This window comes from Onychomys torridus, chromosome 8, assembly GCF_903995425.1.
Source record: "Onychomys torridus chromosome 8, mOncTor1.1, whole genome shotgun sequence".
Classification (NCBI taxonomy): domain Eukaryota; kingdom Metazoa; phylum Chordata; class Mammalia; order Rodentia; family Cricetidae; genus Onychomys; species Onychomys torridus.
Window position 1 is genome coordinate 18535176 of NC_050450.1, and position 19952 is coordinate 18555127.

A 19952-nucleotide genomic window follows, 5' to 3' on the forward strand; every position below is an offset into this window, starting at 1 on the left:
TATAGTTAAGGCCCTAGGTGCTGCTAGGTCCTTGCCAAGAGAGTGGTGTATTAGCGTGGGGTTCTGGGATGGAACAGGTGGGGCAGGGCGCAGGGAGGAGGAGCTGGGCAGACAGGTGTCTCTGTTGACAGAGCAGGGTCCTGGGTTGGGCCTCTCAGCATGGGGAGGACTCACAGGTGTTGCTGGGCTCCAACATCTCCAGTATTCCTCCTGCTCTAACCCAGTGAGTGCCTGGGGCAAGAATGTGAGTGTGAGGCTTTTGCCAATACTAAGTGGGCACAGGAGCACAGCATACTCCAGGTCACAAGGAGGCTGCTGATTCTGTTTCATCCTGGAGTAGATTACAGCTCCCAGGACCCTCTTTTGCCCACAAAACAGTAAGTAGCCAAAAGCTAAGTCACCTTCACGATGACAGACTGAGTGTGCTGCCCCAGGAGGGAGACCGTGAGCAAAGGGAAAACCCAGGCAAAAACCAGGTCCCAAGGTCCCAGCCTTCTGCCCTTGGAGGTAACAAAGCAGGTGAGTTTACTGGTTGCCCAGTAAGCCTGCAATTGGAACAGTTACAAATTTCCCTGCAAGATTCTGGATCTAATTTACTTCAGGTTCCTATTCCCCTGGGTGGGGAGAAGTTTAAGTTCACTCTCCAGCAGAGAAGTTTCAAGGGGAGACAGGTCAGCAGGGATAGTGTTTGGAGGTGAACTTTCATGTCTTCAGGAGCCAGGTTGCTGCACTGTGAGGGCTTGTCTCTCCCTCTCTGCAGCCTCCACCTCTTTAGGGGTACTGTGTAAGACTGGGCTTCCCCCAGCAGGAATGTTTACCTCACTACTAGTCACTGGCTGAAAGGTCATCTTCCTGCCTAACTTCTCCCTTCCTATGCTCTGGTGCCTTCAGACACTATCCCCTGAGCAAAATAGAAGCATGGGCACTCTGCTTCCCCAGAAAGAAAGGATCCTAGGTTTCTGGGACTCTCAGCTGTCTGACCCGTGAGACAGAGAGGGAGGTGTATATATATATGTGTGTGTGTGTGTGTGTGTGTGTATGTATGTATATATATGTATGTATGTATGTATATGTATGTATATGTATGTATATATATATATATATATATTGACTGGTTCATAGATCAAGAACAAATCTAGTGACTGTCACTAGTGCGCGTGTGGTAAGTCCCAGGTGTGATATAACTCACGGCAGTTTCTGTGCAGCATAGGTACACAGAAGACACTGCTTGGGTTGATCCTGTCTTTTGATTTTGTATTTTAAATCGGGTTGGTGTTCTAGCTATATAGTCCAAGCTGGCCTGGAACCAGCGATCCTCTTGTCTCTGTCTCCAGTGTTGGGATTACAGGTTTTGCCTGGCTAGAGCTGATTCTGCAGATGCACTGAGCCTCAATCAGCTCCCAGCTCAAAACGCCAGATGAGGTACGGAGTTTAATTCCAGAATCGCCTCCCTGTAGGCTGTAAGTTATCCAGGGTCTGGACATCCCCCACAGAGCCATTTCCATTCTCTCTGAGGGCAAAGGGATTCTGGGGGCCTGGTCATCGGCATCTACGATGCGAAGGCTTCCCACCTTCGGGCCTGAGTGCATAACTGAGGTGGACGTAGCTGGCAGCTGAGACACTGGCCAAGCAAGAGGCTGAGATCCTGGATAGAGCGCTAAGAATGGAAGACGCGCGTCTGAAGAAAAGAGACCAAGTCCCTCGGGGATGATGGTCCTGGAAAGACGTCAGCAGACGCCAAGGGTCCTCACGTCTGTGCGCATCTCGGGCATCAGACTGGACAGCTCCCAAGCCAAGCTCTCCCCAGAGCCGCCCCGCCGGCTCAAGTCTCCACGGAGAGACAGAGAAATAGACACACACGGAAGCCACCAGGCCACCGGGGCGGAACCCGAGACGGAAGAGCTCGAGGGAGGAAACGCGTCATTTCCGCTGCGCGGCTGGACACACGTTCTGTAGTCGTGAGAGAGAGCCGATGAGAAGTTGACTTCCGGTTTTGTGCGCCGGAAGTCGCGAAAGCGCAGTGCGCCGCGGAGTGCGAGCCGAGGTCGCTATGAGCGGTGTCCTGTGTTCCCGGGGTGCGGGGTGAGCTGTGGGGTGCAGGTGGGCTGGGGCGGGAGGCGGCCGTGGCGGCGGGACGCTTACTGCTGACTCTCTTCCAGAGCGGTCCGGGCTCTGCGGCTTCTGGGCTGGGCTTCGCGAAGCCTGCATCCGCCGCCCCGTGGCGGGTCTCCAGCCCAGCCTACAGACAGGGAAGAGGAGAAAGACGACCCCAACCTCCCCATCCAGTTTTCCTCCAGCAAAGCCACCCCAACCCTCTGGACGGTGGAGCATTCCCTGGGGAAGGAGCAGCAGCGGCCCTTGTGGAAAGTGCTGCCGCTCACCTTAACCCTCACGATCCTGATCCTCTGGTGCTATCTAAGGCAGGAGACTAGCACGGACCAGTGGTTGAGACAGGTGTTGGGAGAGGAGGACGAAGACGACGAGGAGGAGCCGGACGGTCGTCTGGAGGAGCCTGAAGCTCCGGTTTTTTACGGAGCTAGAACGTAACAGGGTTCCTGCTGAGGAAGAAAACAGGCAGCCGTCCTGTTTCGTTGTCGAGTTTGGCGATCTCTGACCTGGTTCTGTATGCGTCTTCGATGCTTTACAAGGACTTTGGGCGCTGAGACTCGAGAACACAGCACGGAATTGGAGGCTTGAAATCTGATCCTTGCCAGGACCCAAATGCCCAGTGATTACGTTCAAAGGACTTTTGAGGTTCATAGAGAAGGTTTTGGCTGCACCGTGTGCTGTTGAATTTGTGATGTGTTTGTACAGCCTAATCATGTTTCCAGAGCAGTTCTGGTGGGGATGTTACGTGCAGTTCATTTGCTTTCTAAGACAGAATAACTGCAGAAGGTTTGCACTTTGTATTGTGCCATGGTGTGTGCAACATCAGTTGAAGCTACTTTAAATACTAACAAATGCAAAATACATTTGTAAAGTCTAATGAACACAATTCTCCCCTTGCATCAAGTATTTTGCTGTTGTTGTTGTTGTTGTTGTGGTCGTTGTTTTTTGTTTGTTTGTTTTGGTTTTTTTGAGACCGAGTCTTTTCTATATAGGTCTGACTGGCCTGGAACTGACTTTGTGGACCAGCCTCACCTCAGACGGAGATCTGTCTGCCTCTGCCTCCAGCTCTCCAGTGATGGGATTAAAGGTGGGCAGCAGGACCTATGGCATCTTGATGGGTTTTGTTTGTTTGTTTGTTTGTTTGTTTTTGTTTTTCGAGACAGGGTTTCTCTGTGTAGCTTTGCGTCTTTCCTGGAACTCACTCTGTAGCCCAGGCTGGCCTCGAACTCACAGAGATCTGCCTGCCGCTGAGACCTGGGGCTGGAGAGATGGCTCAGTGGTTAAAAGTACTGACTCCTCTTCCAGAGGACCCAAGGTCAATTCCCAGGACACATATGTTGGCTCACAGCTATTCATAACTCCAGTTCCAGGGGATCTGACACCCTCTTCTGACCTGCATGGGCACATGTAGGGAGAGGACCTGCAGGGTCTGGCACAGGAAAGGCACAAAGCTACATAGAGAAACCCTGTCTCAAAAAAACAAAACAACCCCCCCCCCCAAAAAAAAGGAAGGTCTCAATAGCATTGGGCAGTCTTCCAAAAAGTGAGCTAATACACAGAGAAAAACCTGTTTTTGTTTTTAAGTTCTAGCCCTTGAATAACAGCTTCAATAAAAAGGAGACTTGTAGTTCTTATGTGAGTGCCACAGGTGATGGAGTTTTCATTTCCCACTCCTCAGCAGTCTTTGAGATGTGTTTATTCCTCTGTAGATCTTGTCTGTCCTTCCCTGCTTTGTTCTTCTGTGTGATCTATTTTGAAATGACAATGTTCCTGGGTTTTTTTGTTTGTTTGTTTGAGACAGGGTCTCTTACAGCCAGGGCTCTTGAGTGTGAGGATTACATACTTGTGCAACCATATCACCTTCCTATTTATTTTTTTAAATTTAATTTAATTTTTATTTATTTTTTGCAATGGTTGTTTTAAACTTTTTACTGCAATACAACAATGAAGTAAACAGTAATTCGACAGCTACCAATTTCCCCTAACAAACAAAGAAAGTAAACAGGAAAATAACTCTGCCTATATGTGTACAGATTCTCAAATCATGTTAGAGGGTCTCACATTCAATAATCAGGTAATTTTAAAATAGTAGTAATTATTTTCATTTTAAGAAAAAGTCCCCTTTCTGCCCTCCCCACCCTAACTTTCCTTTTTAAAAAGAAGTTAATTTCAGGGTTTGCAGGCTAGTGGTAATACTCAATGATAGAGTGCTTGGCTAGCATTCACAAGGCTCTGAGTTCTACCTCTAGCACCAAAACCAAACCAAACTACCAAAAGTTTCAAACAAATTGTCTCCATCATGTCCTATGAAGGGCTGGGCGGGCGGTGGTGGCGCATGCCTTTAATACCAGCACACTTTAATCCCAGGCAGAGGCAGGCGGATTCCCCTGGTCTACAAAGTGAGTTCTAGGCAAGGCCCAAAGCTACACAGAGAAACCCTGTCTCGAAAAACAAACAAAAAAGTCCTATGAAGAAGTAAGTCATCCTACTGGCCAGTGATAATCTTACCATTTTCGTATTTTAAAATGTAGCTTACATACTTGGGCCATATTATTTTTGTTCATATTTCATATGGGTGTTCCTAAAAATGGAACAGATTATTTTCTGTAAGCAGGAGGATAAATTGCTTTCCAGCCTTTCCTTTCAGAGTACCTGTGGTCTTAGAGCTTGCTGCTCAAACTACCCCTCAGAGAAGCATGCTGTCGGCTGAGGAGTTGTGGTCACTTTTCTCTGCATTCACGATGTCTCATGCCACACAGTTACATACTAGTGAAGCCCTGGCTTCTCCCCTGCGAATTCCTCCTAGCACCTGCTGAGCCCCGCCCCCAACGTGCGCCCAGCAGCACCCTGTGGATCCCAGCTCGCTCATTCCTGACCACCCTGCACATCTGCCAACCTTTGACACAATGTTTATTTTTAAAGCAGCTCAACAGAGAATTCACACTCGGTCCACCCTTAAATTCACAATTTTTTAATAAAAGGGGTGACCGTCGCCACAGTCTGATTATAGACCTTTTCTAGCTAAAAGAAGGTTGTGCCCACGAGCAGTCCCCGCGTCCCAGCACCGGTCCGTGGCCCTGGACTCAGAGGCCAGCGAGGGGACTCTACACCAACGGGCGTGTCCTGCTTTGCGCCTATAACTTGCTGCCGTAGGGGGCCCGCAGGTTCTGCGTGCCGCCCCCGCCGCACGGCGCGCGTGGGCGAGGGGTCGGCGGGGGCGTGGCCGGCGCGGCGTGCCCGGGGGTGTGGCCGGCGCGGCGGGGGGCGCAGGGGGCTCGGTGCGGGGGGAGATCCGGGGGCGCCGGCGCGGCGCATGCGCGCTGCATTGTTTTGACTGAAAATGCCGTCGGTTTCGAAAGCGGCGGCGGCGTCGCTGAGCGGGTCCCCCCCGCAGACCGAAAAACCAACCCACTACAGGTCAGTGCCTGGGCTCCGGCCCGTGGCCTCCGGGACGCTACGGCGCAGGGGAGCGGCTCGTGCGCGCCCCGGGCCCGGGTGTCGCCGATGAGGGTGCGCCCCGCCCGCGCCCCCGCCGCCAGCCCTTGCGGGTCACGCCGTCCGGGCGCGGGCCGCCGCCTAAGGTGGAGAGGGGGTGCCCAGGGTCTTCGGTGACCCCTGGCCTGGGGGCTGGGCTTGCTTCTGGTCTCCCGCGACACTACGCGCCAAGCTGGAATCTGGAAACAGCGCCTGCGTTTGGGGCTCAGGGCCGCGCCTGGGCTGGAGACGGGCGCAGGACCATCCGAACCCGGGCAGTCGCCGCCCGAGCTGGAGAGGCGGCGCCCGGGGTCTGGGGTGGCCTCTGGATGGGAGGCGGAGTCGCACCTAGGCTCGGATGGACGCCTAGGCTGTGCGCTTGGGGGTCGTTTCTGCGGCGCAGAAGAGGGGTTGCGCTTGGTGTGGGCGGGTGGAGCTTGCAGTCCATCTGGAACCCGAGAAGGGAGTTGCGCGGGAGTCGGGAGACCAGGTCCGGGGATTGAGAGGTGGCGCCTGGGGTCAGGGACTGTGTTGAAGGGGGCGGAGAATGGAGTCTAGTTGTGTAGAGTTATCTGGAATCGGACTTGGGGGTGGCACGCTGGGAGGAGGTGTGCGCCTCGAGTTGGGGAACCTTATCTCGGGACTGGGAAATGGTATGTGGGGTCGGGGGGCGGAGAGTCTATTTGGAGTTACCTGGTGTCTGAGTTGGGGAGTGGTGCCTGGGTCCAGGGACTGTGCCCGCGGAAAGGGGAGGGTACCAGGCGGCGGAAGTCAGATGGACTTGGTGGGGGGTTTGAGTCTGGGACCCTGCTCCGCCGCGGCCCGCAACGCTGTTTGTCTTTTTAGGTATCTAAAGGAGTTTAGGACAGAGCAGTGCCCCCTGTTTTTGCAGCATAAGTGCAGCCAGCACAGGCCGTTCACCTGTTTCCATTGGCATTTCCTAAATCAGCGTCGGCGCAGACCGCTCCGACGGCGGGATGGCACCTTCAACTACAGCCCGGACGTGTACTGCTCCAAGTATGATGAGGCCACCGGCCTGTGTCCCGACGGCGACGAGTAAGTGGGGCTCCAGTGGGTGGCTGTTGGCCTCTCCCCAGGACAGGTCAACAGGTCCTTGAGGTTCCTGGTTTTTGTTTTGACACAGGATCTCTATGTAGCCCTGGCTGTCTGGAACACTCTGTAAACCAAGCTGGCCTTGAACTCAGATATCCACCTGCCTCGGCTCCCCAAGTGCTGAAATTACAGATGTATGCCACTACGCTGGCTCCTTGGTTCATTTTAACATCTGCTACCTGTAGAGGGGAACTTGATTTTTACTCAGGTTTTCCGCAGAGTGTCTGTATGAGGGGTTCCCCATTTTTAGGTTAGTTCCCTGAAATATTAGGTGTGTTGTAGGGGGAAAGTCTTAGGTAATTCAAACGGATTTTGATTTACTTTCCACCCTTACCCTGCCTCGTGCTCTACTTTAAAATTGCCCGGTGTTTGGCAGCTACCTGATTTAAAACGGTTTCCTGTGGTCAGTTGCTTATCAGCCAAGTACTTGCGTGCATGTAAGCATGGAATGTGTTTCTTTGCTGTTTACTGCGTATTTTTGGGTTGTTGTTGTTTGTTTTACATCCCGACCGCAAAAAATACGGGACATTTCATGAATTTGGGTGATATCTTTGCGCAGGGGCCATGCTAATCTTCACTGTATTGTTCCAGTTTTAGTGTGTGTGCTGCTGAAGAGAACTTCCCTGTGTATTTTAAAGAAGGGGAGCGGAACTGTTAATCAGAGAAGGATTCGTGAGATGATTTCGCTTTTTATTATTATTAATAACGGATATGAAATGATACCCATGGCCATACATATATTAGGCAAGGACTCTACCACTGAGCTACCCTCCCAGCTCATTATTTAAAAAAAAAAAAAAAAAAAAAAAAAGGGTTTTTTTTGTTTGTTTGTTTTCCGAGACAGGGTTTCTCTGTGTAGCTTAGGAGCCTTTCCTGGGTCTCACTCTGTAGACCAGACTGGCCTCGAACTGACAGAGATCCACCTGGCTCTGCCTCCTGAGTGCTGGTATTAAAGGCATGCACCACCACCGCCCAGCTGGAAAAATGTTTTATTAGCACATTGTCATTTGTGTAACACTTTCATATTTTAATAAGTCAAGATTTTGTTTGGGTTGGTTTATATTTTACATGTTATGAATAGATGTCTTTGTGTGTCTGTACTCATGTGTATGTATGTGTGTGCTTATGTATGCAGGTGCAGAGTGTCTGTAGGTGCTCATACTCTTGTGCATACATAGATGGGTGTCCTCAGGTCAGCCTCATATGTGTTCCTCACCTTGTTTTGAAAAAGAGTCTCTCATTGGCATGGAGCTGGTCAAGTAGGTTAGGCTTGGTGGTCTGCTAGCAAACGCCAGCGACTGCCAGTCTCTGCTTCCCTATCAGTCACTGGGATTACAACCGGGTACCACTAAACCATTTTTTTTTCTGGGGATCAAAATCAGTTCTTTTTCTTTTCTTTCTTTCTTTTTTTCTTTTTTGAACTGAGGATCGAACCCAGGGCCTTACGCTTGCTAGGCAAGCGCTCTACCACTGAGCTAAATCCCCAACCCACTTTCTTTCTTTCTTTTTTTTTTAAATCAGTTCTTTATAGTTGCAAGGCAAATATTTTACTGACTGAGCCATCTCTCCAGCCCCAATTGTCTCATTTTGAAATACGGAGACAGAAAGTCCAAGTCAGACTCTGTGTTCAGAGGGAGGTGGTACATAGTATTGAGAGGTGTTACCTTGGTCCTTTGGGCAGTTTGGGGAAGTGGGGGTAGCTGCTTCCTGCCTGTGAGGCCTGATCTCTTGACATTGGAGGATCTGGCACCCAGTGAAGTCATTGTCATAGTCATAAAGAATGTGGTGCTGGAGGTTCTTTTTGTTTTTGTTGGATGTGGGGAAGTATGGCTGTTTTCATATACTAGGGAGAGAACCCAAGGGCCAACTCTCTTCCACTGATCCATATCTTGATCTTCCCTCAGAGACTCACTATGTACTTCCAAATGGCCTGGAACTTACTGTGTAGACCTGACTGGCCTGGAACTTCCAGTAATTGCTTGCCTCTGCCTTCTGAGTGCTAGGATCAAAGGTGTGTGCCACCAAACTGGGCTTTTTTAATAGGAATTTTCTACGTACTATAGGCTGATTTTTCAACTCTGATCCTCCTGCCTCATTCCCCTAAGGCTGGAATTACAGGTACTGCTATACTTGACGTTGTACCCTTCCTTTCTTTTTCTTTTCTTTTTTATTTTATGTAGTTCATTGGTGTTTTGCCTGCACGTATGTCTGTGTGAGGGTGTTGGGTCGCCTGGAACTGGAGTTACAGAGTTGTGACTGCGCTGGGGATTGAACTTCGGTCCTCTAGAAGAGCAGCCAATGCTTTTATTTATTTATTTATTTATGGTTTTTTTTTTTTTTGGAATGCCAAATGCCATTTATTGAAGGAGGGAGGAGGTCTTAAATACAGGCTTACAACACAATGGGAGAACCCTGGAGGGCAGAAGTTCACTACTGATGTTTTACAGTCTTGCATCTAAGCTGTTTGCAGGATACACAGACAAGGAACTTCCCTTAAGCATTCAGGAGGGTGGAACCTGGCAGAGAATTAGCATAGGGAGGATATCAAGGTCAAGGTCAGCAAGCAAGGCAACAATTACCCAAAACAGGGGCCAGGGCCTTAGAGGTCCCCCCCTTTTACTAAAAGATGAGCTTCTGACTTAGGTTGCGTGGGATGTCAGAAGGTCACCTTACCTGTCATGGAGACACCTGTCCAGGCCACACAGGCGCTCTGTCAACAGAAGTCTTAACCCACCCATAGCCAGTAGGCTAAAGGCAACTGAGCCATTCCCTTCCTTAATGAGCCTTACTGCAAATTGGAGTCCTTGTAAGATGGTATCCTAAAAGCAAATGAACTTGAGGTTATAAATTTATAACTTTCAAAGCCAATCGAAATATATAAAACTATTGAATTAAATTTGTCATGCCCAATAGAATGAAAGATTAACTAACTGTGGTAGCTACTTTTGCTGCCAGGGTCTCCACTGTGCTAGCTGTAGTAACCAATTATGAAATGGCAATCCCAGAAACAGTAGCAGCGGTGGTCGTCACTACTATAACAGCAACAACGGCAGCAGCAATGTCAGATTCTCTTCTGGAGTGGGTGGGCATCCACTCACCCAGTGCTTTTAACTACTAAGCCATCTCTCCAGCTCCATTTTTTTCTTTTCTTTTCTTTTCTTCTCCTTCTCTCTCTCTCTCTCTTTCTCTCTCGCTCTCTCGATCTCTCGCTCTCTCGCTCTTTTGCTTTTTTTTTTCTTTTTCTTTTTCTTTCTTTTTTTTTTTGGAGATAGGGCTTCTCCGTGAAGCCTCTGGCTGTCCTTTGTTCTATATACCAGGCTGACCTTGAACTCACAGAGATCCCACCTGCTTCTGCCTCCTGAGTGCTGAGATTGAAGGCATGCACCACCACCTTCATCTTTTGGGCAGTTTGGGGAGGTGGGAGATAGCTGCTTCCTGCTCAGAGGTAGGGTGTGTGTGTGTGTCTGTCAGTCTGTCTGTCTGTCTTGTGCACATGAGAGTTCAGGTGCCCACAAAGTCCAGAGGATCTCCTGGAGCTGGTTGTGAAATATTCAATGTGAATTTCTGAAAGCTCAACTTAGCTCCTCTGCAAGAGCAGTACATGCTCATTTTTAAAAATCTTTTTAAAATGTATTTATTTTCATTTTCTGTGCATTTGTGTTTTGCCATGGGTGTCCTGTCCCCTGGAACTGGAGTTAAAGACAGTTGTGAGCTGCCATGTGGGTGCTGGGAATTGAACCCGTGTCCTCTGAAAAAGCAGTATATGCTCTTTACTCCTGAGCCATTTCTCCAACCCTTCACAGAAAGGTTTTTAGTGGATATATTGTTGCTGTTAATGCAGCTCTAGGGCCAAACTAGATAAATAATGTCACCAGCTGAGCTTCAGTTACAGTAGTGTTCTAGAGCCAGCAAGATGGTTCACTAGGTAAAGATGCTAGCTGCCAAGCCTGATGACTTAAATTTTATCCTTGGGACTCACATTATGGAAGAAGAAAATTCATGCAAATTATACACTGACTTCTGTACATATGCTCTTGTATATGTCTATGCACACACTCACACACACACTCACTCTAAATACATATAGTACTTCTTGTTGTTTTGAGACTGAGTGTCTCTGTGTAGCCTTGGCTCTCCTGAAACTCACTCTGTAGACAAGGTTGGCCTCAAACTCAGAGAGCTGCCTGTCTGTACCTCCCAAACACTGGGATTAAAGGCGTGTGCCGCTGCCACCACCACCCAGGAATAATTTAAAAAACAAAAACATAGTCTGGCCGGGTGGCAGTAGTGCACGCTTTTAATCCCAGCACTCGGGAGGCAGAGACAGGCGGATCTCTGAGTTCGAGGCTAGCCTGGTCTATAGAGTGAGTTCCAGGACAGGCACCAAAACTACACAGAGAAACCCTGTCTTGAAAAAAAACAGAAAAGAAAAAGACATGCAACCTGTGGAATTGAATTTAATTCTTTTTTAACTAGCTCCTTCAAACATGTCCTCAGAAGACAGGTGACGCTCTGGCTAAGGCCTGGACTCAGTTCCTAATTTTCCATGATCTCTCTGTCATCCTTGGGCCGCTGCTACCTGAGCTTGGAGCAGGAATACATGAGACAAATGGTACCCACCTTGTCTGACCTTGTCCTAGAGTATGGCCTGGGGATAGCTTGTAGAATTCACCAGTGATACTTTTAATTTGTAAAAAGAAAGCGTGACTTGGGCTGGAGGGTTTGCTCAGTGGTTAGTAGCACTTGCTGCTCTTCCAGATGACCTGGACTCAGTTTCCAGTACCCACATGGCAGCTCACAACCCATCTATGACTCCAGGTCCAGGGAATCTTGACATTCTTCTGAAGTCTGCAGGTGCCAGCTACACACATGGTACACAGATGTACATGCAGGCAAAATACTCACACACACATACAAGAAAATACATCTAAAATGAAGAAATAAAGCATGTCTTGCCAAGTTTGTGGTTCTGAAACTTGGTTGTCCTGCTTATTGGAGCATGTGTCACTGCTGAGCATCCAGGGTGTGTTGCTCTGGAGATCCACCTGCTTCTGCCTCCTGAGTGGGGACTAAAGGCATGTGCCACTACCTACCACCTGGCAGGTATGTCCATTCTTAACGGGATAAAGTGTGCTGCAGTGATCACCAACCTACAGGTGATCATCTTTAGCTATGTACAGGTGGTAGTTAACCATATGCGTTTGTTACTGACATGTTAACTAACATTCAGGCTTAGTAGTTTGTAGTTTATCATTAGGAAACCTAAGTGGGACTTGTCCAGATGCTTGCTATTCAGTTTGGGATGTGTTCTGTGGGCATGTGTACTTAAAAAGAGTCAGGTGTGTCGTAGGAAAGATTTGTTGGTAATTTATCTAGAGCACATGGGCTGAGTTGCCCTTCAGGAAGCATTTGACAGGCTGCCTCCGCTGGGAGTCTCTGCTTAGTAATTACTGAGAAGGACTTCCCCATCACTGCACATGTGGAATGGCTGGGTTTGTCTTATTAATAATTGCATATTCTGGTTCGTGCAGGGTTGCCATAGAGATTGTAAATTAGATAGTACCTTCCAGAACATTGGCGATGGGACTTTCTCTTTATTTCAGGGTCTTGAAATTCTTCTTCTTCTTCTTCTTCTTCTTCTTCTTCTTCTTCTTCTTCTTCTTCTTCCTCCTCCTCCTCCTCCTCCTCCTCCTTCTCCTCCTCCTCCTCTTCTTCTTCTTTTTGCATAGTTTTATCAAACAGTCAATAAGCATTTATTTGTTATAGTACTGGTAATAGAACGCAGGTCCTCAAGAAAAACTGGGCTTTACCTTTAAGCCTCATGCCTCGACCCACAAATCCATTGTTTTAAAACATCAGCATTTCTCAGTGCAAAGCCCCCTTAGCCGGTGTGTGGTAAAGTGAGCCGCCAGTTAGTCTTGATGCTGGCTGGGCCCATCCAGGGCTCTGGGTCTGCTCCAGGAGGGTGGGCACCTCTAGGTGGGCAGCAGTGCTGGCATTTGTTAGGAGCCTTCCTCTCTCCTCACCCTTTCCTTCTGGGTTCCCTCCCATCACTAACCTGGGTGAGCACCCTCTTTTGAGTAGTCTCTTCCTTTAGAGTCCTCCCAATTCTTCCTTGTTGACACACACACTCCCTGGGAAATCTTGCTGTCAAACAGTCCTGTTTTGGGTTTTTGTTGTTGTTGTTGTTTGTTTTTTGAGACAGGGTTTCTCTGTGTAGCTTTGTGCCTTTCTTAAATCTTGCTTTGTATACCAGGCTGGCCTCAAACTCACAGAGATTCACCTGCCTCTGCCTCCCGAGAGCTGGGATTAAAGGCGTGGGCCACCACTGCCTGGTCCTGTTAAGATTGCTGCTGCACTCTCCTGGTTGGTGGTCACCCCTTTCCTGCCTCCTCCTGTGACCCCTATTCAGCCAGTCCTCCCCTCTGGTACTCCTCGGGTAACGACTGGACCCCTGCCAACTACTTTATTTAGAGGTTTGGCTTCAAAGGGTACTAGTGCCTGCTTCATCCCATCCTGGATGACAACTTGCCCTTTTTTCTGGTGGGCATGACATTTTGTCAGCATTGGCCTTGATTAGTTGCTCTGGGTCATGTGTGGTGGGCCTTGCCCTTGTGGGGATTGGTCTTCAGGCTGCACATGGCCTGCTGAGATTGGCCAGCTAATTAGCTAGTGGTGGACCCGTCTCCCACACCAGCATCTAGGGCAGGCAATGGGGTTACATTCATCCAGCATGGGTGCTCCTGGGGCTGCAAGCTAAGTAAGTCAGTTTGTCTGTTATCTATTCATCCATCCATCCATCATCTTACTATGTGGCTTTGCTGACTTCAGACTCACTGGGATCTGCCTGTCTCCTATCTCGTGACTTCCAAGTGTGTGGATTAAAGTCATGTAGCTATCTCTCTCTCTTTTTTTTTTTTTTGAGCTGAGGATTGAACCCAGGGCCTTGTGCTTGCTAGGCAAGCGCTCTACCACTGAGCTAAATCCCCAACCCTCTTTTTTTTTTTTTTTTAATTTATTTATTTATTATGTATACAGAAAAGGGTGCCAGATCTCATTACAGATGGTTGTGAGCCACTATGTGGTTTCTGGGAATTGAACTCAGGACCTCTGGAAGAGCAATCGGTGCTCTTAACCTCTGAGCCATCTCTCCAGCCCTGCAGCTCTCTTTTGAGGTAGTTTCTGGGGAGGAAAATGGGACTGGCATGAAGGATAGAAGCTCCTATTCTTACCTGAGAGCAGGTATGGTACCTCCATGGGATCCAGTGCATATCACTTGACATTAAGTATGCCTTCCTGAACTCTAGGAGGCAAAGGCAAACTTCTAGAGAGCCAGGAGCGTGTACCCATGGAGGGAGAAGGTTCAGGTAGCTCCCACTGTGCCAAATGACTGTTGTCTTACTTAGGCTCTGTCCCTGGTGATGTAGCTGGCTAAAGGCTTCAGTTTGTCTTACTTATACATAAAATTGAACTCATTAATTTGATGCAACTTTTCTGGTCAGCAGGCCTTATTTTCCTACTTAGTTCATGGGGCAGCCCCCCTCCCATTTCCTAAAGGTATTTGGGGCATCTGGGAACAGATATTGTCTAGGTGGGTTTCAAGATATGAGGACTCTTTCATTGTGGACTCTTAATGGAAACTATCTTAGTGTTCTGTTGCTGTGATGAAGCACCATGACCACAGTAACTCATACAAAAGACAGCATTTATCTGGGGTTGGCTTACAGTTTCAGAACTTTAGTCCATTATCATTATCATGGTGGGAAGCATGGTGGCATGCAGGCAGACATGGTGCTGGAGAAGTAGCTGAGAGTTCTACATTTGGATCCACAGGCAGCAGGAAGAGAGAGACACTGGGCCAGCTTTCAGCTTCTGAAACCTCAAAGCTCACTCCCAATGACACACTTCCTCCAACAAGGCCACACATCTTTTTTTTTTTTTCACTTGATTTTTATTCTAATGCAAGTGGTGATGAAGAACCAGCCTGCCCTCCATCTTAGACTTAAAAGCCATCTTATAGTAAAGACAAACCAGGTTCGTTCCTGTTTATGATTAAACCTCTGTTTCTCAAGGATTGGACTATGTCCTACCTGTAACCTTAACTACAAATGGTTCTGGAATGCCTGTTCAGGAATGGCAATCATGTCTTTGTTTTAAAAAGTTCTTTATAACCATCTTGCACCCCTACCTTTGTTTCAAAAGGTTATATGACTACCTATAGCCACCTCTTAAGACCACCTGTTGTTAGGACTACCTCATTACACCCGCCTTGTGACTATGTCTTTGTTTCAGGAGGTCATCAGGACTAACTGGTTATGTTTATCTTCTCCTGTAACCCTGATTTTGCCTGCCAAGTTCCCCATTTGGAAAACCCCTACACCTGAGCTGTAAAAGCATTGTCTTCCTCACATCCAATGCTGACCTCTCAAATCCTGCCTTAGCAGGAGACAGCCTGTGTTCAGGAATAAAAAGGTTGCTTTAACTAATTGCTTGTTTTAATGAATGTGAAGGCCACACCTCTTAATCCCTCTCAAGTAGTACCATTCCCTGATGACCACACATGCAAATGTATGAGCCTGTGGAAGCCTTTCTTATTCAGACCACTTCACTGTTGGTAACTTGCTGGGTTTCCATTTCTTCTTTTTTTGGAGACAGGGTTTCTTTGTGTAGTCCTGGCGGTCCTGGATCTCACTAGTAGACCAGGTTGATCTCAAATTCATAGAAATCCACCTGGCTCTGCCTCCTGAGTGGTGGGATTAAAGGTGTGTGCCACCACCACTCAGCTGTTTTAGTTATTTTTATGTGTCTGTGTGTTGGTATGTGCAGAAGCCCGCAGAGGCCTGAGATGTTGGATCCCCCTAGAGTTAACAGGTGGCTTTGTAACCCATGTGGATGCTGGGAACTGAACTTAAGTACCTTAAGTACCTTTTCTTAACCACTGAGCCACCTCTACAGCCTCTGGAATTTCCCTTTTTTCTTTTTTCTTTTCTTCCTTTTTGTTGTTGGTTTTTCCAGACGAGGTTTCCCTGTGTAGCCCTGGCTGTCCTGGAACTCACTCTGGCCTCAAACTCAGAGATGTGCTTGCCTCTCCCTCTTAGCTGTGGTACTCTAGCCATCAAGCCTGCTCACGCCTCCCATTCATGGCGGGAGTTTGCACAGTCACAGCTCACACTCACCCTCAGCTTTCACTTAAGCCCTAGGCCCTACAAGTTTTTATTTTTATTCATTTGTTGAGACAGGATCTTACTATGTAGTTCTGGCTGTCCTGGATTTTGCTTTGTAGACCAGGCTGGCCTTGAACTCACAGAGATATGCATTCCTCTAGCTGCCTAGTGCTGGGGTTAAAGGTGTGCACCATCATGACTGGTCCCCCACGAGTATTTATATGAGTAGGAATCTTTCCATGGAGATTTCACAGGTAAGAATGTGACACATGCGTAGCCATTGAGATATAGGACAAGCTGCTCTAAGTCTTAGAAATGGAAACAGAGGCTGGGTGGTGGTGGCGGCGCACCCCTTTAATCTCATCACTGGAACGCAGAGGCAGACAGATCTCTGTGAGTCTCTGAGTTTGAGGTCAGCTGGTCTACAAAGCAAGTTCCAGGCCAGCCAGGGCTGTTACACACAGAAACCCTGTCTTGAAAAAACCAAAACCAAAACAAAGACATGCACATCATTAAAGCATTTTATTTATATTTCATCTAAGCTTCAGCTTTGAGGTCATGGAGTAGTGGGCAGCGACTGCCTGGCCAAGCGGAAAACAGTGCTAGACAGTGGGAGTGCAGCTGCTCTGTGGAGAAATGAGACTGGGCTCTGGTTGCCATGACAATGGTCCTGGAGCAGAGAAGCAAGGTGCCCCTCAGCACGAGTCAGAGCAAACCCCATGAGAATGGACATAAATTTAGTGTAAACTGGGAGGATGGATAAGGGTGGATGAGTTGCCTCTGCCGTGTAGGGACCTCTCTCCCTACCCCTCTGGAGTGATGTCACACCCTTTTCTCTGATGGGATGGCAGTTAGAATGAATGACCACTGGAATGGGCACATCCCTTGGTCACTGCAAGGTAGATATGGGCTGTAAAGGGAGGTGAGGCCCATTTTGTTATGTTCAGGGCTTGTTTGTAGCGCCCCCCCCCACCACACACAGACACACACACACACACACACACACACACACACACACACACACACACACACACACCCTACAGCATGAAGCTTCTTTGCTCTGTTCCCCTATATTTCTCTGGTTGTTTATGACTGTCATGGGAGTATATAACCATGTGCCTGTTGTGTGATTGTGACATGGGTGACTGCCTTGTCTTTCGGATTTTGCCCCAGGTCCTGCCTTGGCTTTTCCCAACCCTTCCTCTTCTTGGGGTCCTTGAAAGCACCAGGATGTGGACTCAGGTTACCCTTACCTTCTCTGATAATAACTTGTCAGAAAGATGACATGACTTGCATGTATGACAAAAGGGAACATTTAAGAATTTTATTCAGGGCTGAGAGTAGAGGCGCACACCCTTAGTCCCCGATTTCAGGATGCAGGGGCAAGCAGATCTCTGAGTTAGAGGCCAGCCTGGTCTCCATAGGGGTTCCGAGCCTGCCAGATCTACATAGTAAGATCCTGCCTAAATATTTAAAAAAAAAAAAAAAAAAATTTAACTTCAGAACTGTTGAAATGGCTTAGATAAAGGTACTTGCCACCAAAAAACCATCATGGGTGAAGTCCTGGAAAGAACAGACTCCTGGAGGTGTTGGACACATAGGTAAAATAAACAGTAGAGTAAAAATTTCTTAGAAAAAAAAAAATAGCTAAGCCGTGGTGGTGCACGCCTGTAATCCCAGCACTCAGGAGGCAGAGGCAGGAGGATCTCTGTGAGTTCAAGGCCAGCCTGGTCTACAGAGCGAGTTCCAGGACAGGCTCCAAAGCTACACAGAGGAATCCTATCTTGAAAAGCCAAAAAAAAAAAAAAAAAAAAAAGGTAAAGGCTAGGTATGACATCTGTCTGTAATTCTAGCACTTGGGAAGTTGGGATAGGAGAATTAAGAGTAAAGGGCATCCTGGGGTACATAGCAAGTTTGAGGCCAGTCTGGTGTATAGAAGACCTGTCTCAAATACAAACCAGGTAGGAGAGTTTAGCTCCCTCCCAGTTTGAGAGAAGTGGTGGGCACAATTTGGAGTTGCTTGCTTCCTATGTAGTCTAACTCCAAGAGAAAGCAAGATCACTCTGTGGCTTATGCTTTAATGCTTTTTTGTAATAAAAGTAGTTCTTCCTTTTCTTGGGGAGATATTTTTGTTTTAAACTTTGTTTACCACATTTGCACGGGGGGGGGGGTTGGGTTGGGGTAGAGACAGGAAGAAGTAAGGTCATTGTTTATGCAAGCTTCCCTCTCCCCTCTCCACTCCTCTCCCCTTACCCGGAGCCTAGGACTGAACCCAGGGCCTTGGGCTTGCTAGGCAAGCGCTCTACCACTGAGCTAAATCCCCAACCCCTCAGTTTGCTTTCTTACACAATCCAGGATCACCTGCCCAGAGTTGGAACTGCCCACATCAATTATCAATCAAGAAAATGCCTCAGGTTGGGGATTTAGCTCAGTGGTAGAGTGCTTGCCTACCAAGCGCAAGGTCCTGGGTTCGATCCTCAACTCCGCGGGGGGGGGGGGGGGGAAAAAAAAAAATTGGCCTGCAGGTCAGTCTGATGGTTGAGGTTCCCTGGTCTCAGATGACCCTGGCTTGTGTCAAGTTGACAGAAAACTGACGAGCACCGGTAGGAGTGCATGGTGTAAAATATGGAAAGGGCTGGAGAGACGGCTCAGAGGTTAAGAGCACCGACTGCTCTTCCAGAGGTCCTGAGTTCAATTCCCAGCACCCACATGGTGGCTCACAACCATCTGCAATGAGATCTGGCGCCCTCTTCTGTATACACAATAATAAATAAATTTAAGAAACAATATGGAAAGGTAGTAGGGAACAAGTACTCATTCAGTAATGTCATCCTTCTGGTCAGCAGCAGACCTCCTCGGTGTGCAGCAATGTAGGAACGGCTACTCAAGTATGGGTGGCAGATGGAGCTCAGGGCCAGCTTTGCGCCAACAAGAACTAGTCAGTGTGTTCACCCCTCTGCTTCCCAGATGCCCCTACCTGCATCGAACAACTGGAGACACTGAGCGCAAGTACCACCTGCGCTACTACAAGACAGGCACATGCATCCATGAAACAGATGCTCGGGGCCACTGTGTGAAGAACGGTTTGCACTGTGCCTTTGCACACGGGCCCCTGGACCTGCGGCCACCTGTGTGCGACATCAGGTGAGTAGGGTGCTTCCCTAAGGACCAGCTTCCTCCCTGGCCACTTCTGGTGTCTTTGTTTCAGAGCATCTGTTTCTGAGTCCCAGTTTGATTTAGTTACTGTTTGGGGACAGGATCTCCTGTGTCTACCACACTGGCTTCAACCTAGCCTCCTGCCTCTCTTTGGGGCTAAGATTACAGAGTTTGCCACCGTACCTGTTTGTGGTGTCTAAGGATCAAACCAGGGTTTCATGCATGCTTTGAAAGCACTGTACCAACTGAGTCCATCCCTGGCCACCCCGCATCTGTTCTCTGTTTCCTTATGTATTGTGAGCCACAAGGAGGGACAAAGGTGTAATGCTTTCTGTCTAGACAAATGAACATCATGTGTGCCCACCTGCTGTGGAAAATAGATCCTTTCTGAGCTTACACCTTTAATACCCTAACATGGGTTGGGGATTTAGCTCAGTGGTAGAGCATTTGCCTAGCAAGCACAAGGCTCTGGGTTCGATCCTGAGCTAAAAAAAAAAAAAAAAAAAAAAATACCCTAACACTTGGGAGGCAAAGTCAGGCTCAGGCTGCCACGATTTCAAGCCCTATCTACAATATAGGGTGACTACTTAGTAAATACTGGGATATTCTGGGCTACAGTAGAGTGAGCCCCTCTCCTCTCCTTAAAAAAAAAAAAAAAAAAAAAAAAGGCCAGAGTTGGTGGTGCATGCATTTAGTCCCAGCACTCAGGAGGCAGAGGCAGGCGGATATCTTTAAGTTTCAGGACAGCCTGGTCTATATAGCAAGTTCCAGGAGAGACAGGATTACATCGACCCTGTCTAACATAGGGGTGGAGAGTGGGGGCAGAGCCTTTGTAAACGAACCAGCTCTAAAATGGCAATTTGAGATGGAACTGGTGTCCTAAGACAAGGCTGCTGTGCTTGATGCCACTACAGTAGTTTGGCCCCAACCTCCAGG

At 48.2% G+C, this 19952-nt stretch overlaps 2 protein-coding genes and 1 non-coding gene across 8 annotated transcripts in view; 2 read left to right on the plus strand and 1 right to left on the minus strand.

Annotated features, from left to right (window-relative positions):
- Positions 1 to 2012: 2012 nt before the first annotated feature.
- C8H16orf91 (chromosome 8 C16orf91 homolog) lies at positions 2013 to 3012 on the plus strand. Its single transcript, XM_036196874.1, has 2 exons — positions 2013 to 2082; positions 2160 to 3012. The coding sequence occupies exons 1-2, from the start codon at positions 2051 to 2053 to the stop codon at positions 2545 to 2547; spliced, it is 420 nt and encodes a 139-aa protein (XP_036052767.1). The 5' UTR covers positions 2013 to 2050; the 3' UTR covers positions 2548 to 3012.
- Positions 3013 to 5416: 2404 nt separating this feature from the next.
- Positions 5417 to 19952, plus strand: part of Unkl (unk like zinc finger) — a 43750-nt gene continuing 29214 nt past the window's right edge. For 2 of the 6 annotated variants that reach the window (XM_036194921.1, XM_036194923.1), the window contains exons 1-3: positions 5417 to 5526; positions 6430 to 6639; positions 18828 to 19004. In XM_036194921.1, the coding sequence (XP_036050814.1) occupies positions 5450 to 5526; positions 6430 to 6639; positions 18828 to 19004 (464 nt within the window). In that variant the 5' untranslated portion in view covers positions 5417 to 5449. The other 4 variants (XM_036194920.1, XM_036194922.1, XM_036194924.1 and 1 more) reach the window with 3 other exon arrangements.
- Positions 7211 to 7315, minus strand: LOC118590451. The gene has a single exon (XR_004945753.1). It is a non-coding gene; the product is annotated as a U6 spliceosomal RNA (small nuclear RNA).

Bases quoted from the DNA above. Each gene is read 5' to 3' on its own strand.
- C8H16orf91 (XM_036196874.1), top strand. From the start codon at position 2,051: ATGAGCGGTGTCCTGTGTTCCCGGGGTGCGGG. The intron at 2,083-2,159 runs GTGAGCTGTGGG...ACTCTCTTCCAG, and splicing joins CTGTGTTCCCGGGGTGCGGG to AGCGGTCCGGGCTCTGCGGC.